This window comes from Notothenia coriiceps, unplaced genomic scaffold, assembly GCF_000735185.1.
Source record: "Notothenia coriiceps isolate Sejong01 unplaced genomic scaffold, NC01 NC01_scaffold00019121, whole genome shotgun sequence".
NCBI lineage: Eukaryota > Metazoa > Chordata > Actinopteri > Perciformes > Nototheniidae > Notothenia > Notothenia coriiceps.
In genome coordinates this window covers 5,143-8,174 of record NW_011351822.1, presented here as the reverse complement: position 1 = coordinate 8,174, position 3,032 = coordinate 5,143, and the positions used below count along the sequence as shown (strand labels likewise).

At 42.0% G+C, this 3,032-nt stretch overlaps 1 protein-coding gene across 1 annotated transcript in view; it reads left to right on the top strand.

Moving 5' to 3' along the window:
• Positions 1 to 3,032, top strand: part of LOC104951781 (fatty acid 2-hydroxylase) — a 7,997-nt gene that overhangs the window by 1,550 nt on the left and 3,415 nt on the right. The window contains exon 3 of the mRNA XM_010778510.1: positions 1,621 to 1,873. Within this exon, the coding sequence (XP_010776812.1) occupies positions 1,621 to 1,873 (253 nt within the window). The remainder of the gene's footprint in view (positions 1 to 1,620; positions 1,874 to 3,032) is intronic.

Below are 3,032 nucleotides of genomic sequence, written 5' to 3'. Positions count from 1 at the left end.
TCACAGTTTGACACACACACACACACACACACACACACACACACACACAGGGACGAGCAGGTCGCATGAGCATGAAACTGGTTTAATCATTAATCAACATTTAGTACTTTATGGCACAATAAAGGAATATCTTTTTCTGTTTCTGACAACTGTTTCCCAATCTCCATAGAGTAGTTTCAATTTTACTTTTTTATTTTACTTTGATCTGAGTGCACATGTACTGTTATCAGTAGTTAAAATTGGCCATTTGTCATTTATGATTCTCTTAAAACAAACTTTCTTTTGTGGTTTTGTAAAGCTGAAAAACAAATGGCACTAATAAACGTTATTCATATAGCAAAAACACAAAGTTTCAAAGTCCTTTTTGAAGTCAACAATAAATGGCAGACAAACAATAATGAAATGTATTTTCCGGATTTAAATAGGATTGAAAGCAACCAGTCCTCAACGTAGATCGCAGAATTGGTAGCTGAGGACCTTGCCGAGATCTGAGGTGTAGCTGCCGGCCTTAAAAGTTATCATTAATATCTTAAATCAATTCAAAAGTTTACCGGGTTTGAAAGAAGAGAAGCAAAAATTGCGTTAAATACTTTTAAAAATAGTTTTGGTAAGCTAGCAACTGCAATTTTAAAATAAAACATCTGTAATAATCTTAATGGGAGCCACTAGCGCTGTAGGAAAGGAGATTGCACAACTTTATTACCATGGCTGGTTAATGTTTAATTAACCAGTTAAACCCCACAACCCCGCGGGCGGGGGCAACACGCAACATTTTGCAAGAAACAGCGTCTGAGGGCTTCCTAACATTTAATAAACTATGAATGTGTCATATCCACTTAACTTAACGGGAAGAAACTCAGCTATCAGACAATATTAACCATTTTTAGCAAAACGAAACAAGGGTAATAACAAAGGCTCTGAATTAGCCCTGAGCGAAAAAATGCTAACACACTTAGCACAGAACTCACGTTAAAATACCCTTATTACTTACCGTATCTGCACAAACAAGATATTGATTAGCAAGCAGAGATTCCACAGATTCCAGACGTATTAGTATAATCACTGAGCGATCAGAACTCGCGGCGAAATGACAACAAACAATCCAAAAAAAAGTAGCTTTACAGGACCAAATCGGAAAATAAATCTTACCGTTGCTGTGTTCTGATCAAAAGGTGTGTTAATAGGAACTTTAGGAACCTCCCCTCGATTCTATTGGCTCTAACGGTTAAAAAGAGGTGTCAATCATCAAAATCGACCGACGGGGGCCAGAGATATGGAAAATGCACCCAAATGACCCCAGAAGGGTTTTTTTTTTTTTACTTTCTCGGCCATCTAGCTTTTGTTCAAAAAGTGCACCTATTGAGTGTATTCATTTGACAACAACTATTATGTACAATGTCATCTGCATGGGTGTTGAAGTCCAATTGTGCCTGTGGATGACACAGGTGGTGCTGAATTAGCTGGAGTTTTTAGATTGACTGTTTTGGTAGACCTGTAAAAAGAGCTAATAGTCCATCCTACTTAAAATGAACACATGAATGAGTTTTTTCAGCATCATCTTTATTGAAAAATGGGCTGACTTTGGCAATTTTTCTCACCTCATAATATCTGTCTCCACAGTCTCCGTTCGACGGCGCTCGGCTGGTCTTCCCCCCCGGCCTGGCCTCCTTAGTGGTGGGAAGCTTCTATCTAATCCTCCTCAGCACGCTCCCGCAGATCCTGGGGACCTCCGTGTTTGTAGGAGGACTGTGCGGCTACGTGGTGTACGATATGATCCACTACTACCTTCACTACGGGTCGCCAAAGAAGGGCTCCTATATGTATGGCCTGAAGGCCTACCACGTCAAACACCACTTTGAGCACCAGAAAGCAGGTGAGCACCTGAAACCAGAGGGTATTACAAGATAGGGTCATCCATTAATTAGTCGGTCAGTAGTTCCAACCCCAGTCTCCCCAGTAAAGATGTCATTGTGTCCTTGGGCAAGCTACTGAAGTCCAAATTGCTCTCAATGGAATCACAATCCAAATAAATGATAAAGTAAAAAGATTGACTTTAGTAATAATTACTTATTTCATATAGTGCATTTCATAAACCCAAGGTCACTTTTACAGAGGGAACAGAAAGCACAATCTGGGCCAGAACACAGAGGGCATATTAGGCGATATGCGACAGTGTTTGTGAGGGCAGGGGATGAGTAACTAAGGAAAACAGAGCTCATGGTTATGGCCCCCAAGGCGCTGCTTCAGAAGGTGACTTCATCTTTGAGGTTGACGGCTGGTCCATCTCCCCATCTCCTGAAGTCCGCAACCTGGGTGTCATCTTTGACTCCACCCTTTCCTTCCACTCCCACATCAAGTCTGTCACCAAATTTCCATTTCTAAATTTCCATTTAAAGAACATTGCCAGACTCCGACCGTCACTCTCGGAGTCTGTTGCAGAAACCTTAGTCAACGCTTTTGTCACCTCCCGCTTGGACTACTGCAATGGTGTCCTGTTTGGAGTCCCCAACAAAACCCCTGGACAGGCTCCAGTATGTTCACAACTGTACTGCTAGGGTACTGACGCACACAAAGCCGTGGCAGCACATCACTCCCACCCTCATCCACCTCCACTGGCTGCCGGTCAAGTCCTGCATAACCTATAAAGTCCTCCTCCTTACCGTTTGAGGTGACGCCCCTTTGTGACGTGCAACAACATTGACATTAACCTTTCTGTTGGTCATTTTGTTAGCAGACCCTTCACGCCATGGCAGAGCGAACAGGTACAGGCAGGGCCCATAGTGATAGCCCTATAGTTTAAATCTACTACCCACAATTAAACATATGGACATGGGTTACTCTTTTTTTTTTAAATGGTAAATGTATTTAGGAACCTATTCATGTGATTTTAAGTGGGGGTGGACCTCAAATCCTCTAGAGGGGTCTGGGTTCATGCTCCCCCGGTAAGATTTTTATTTTTATTTTGGAGGTTAAATGCATCAATCTGGTGCATTTTGAGGGGGAAATAAAGAGACCATATTTGTTGTCATGCG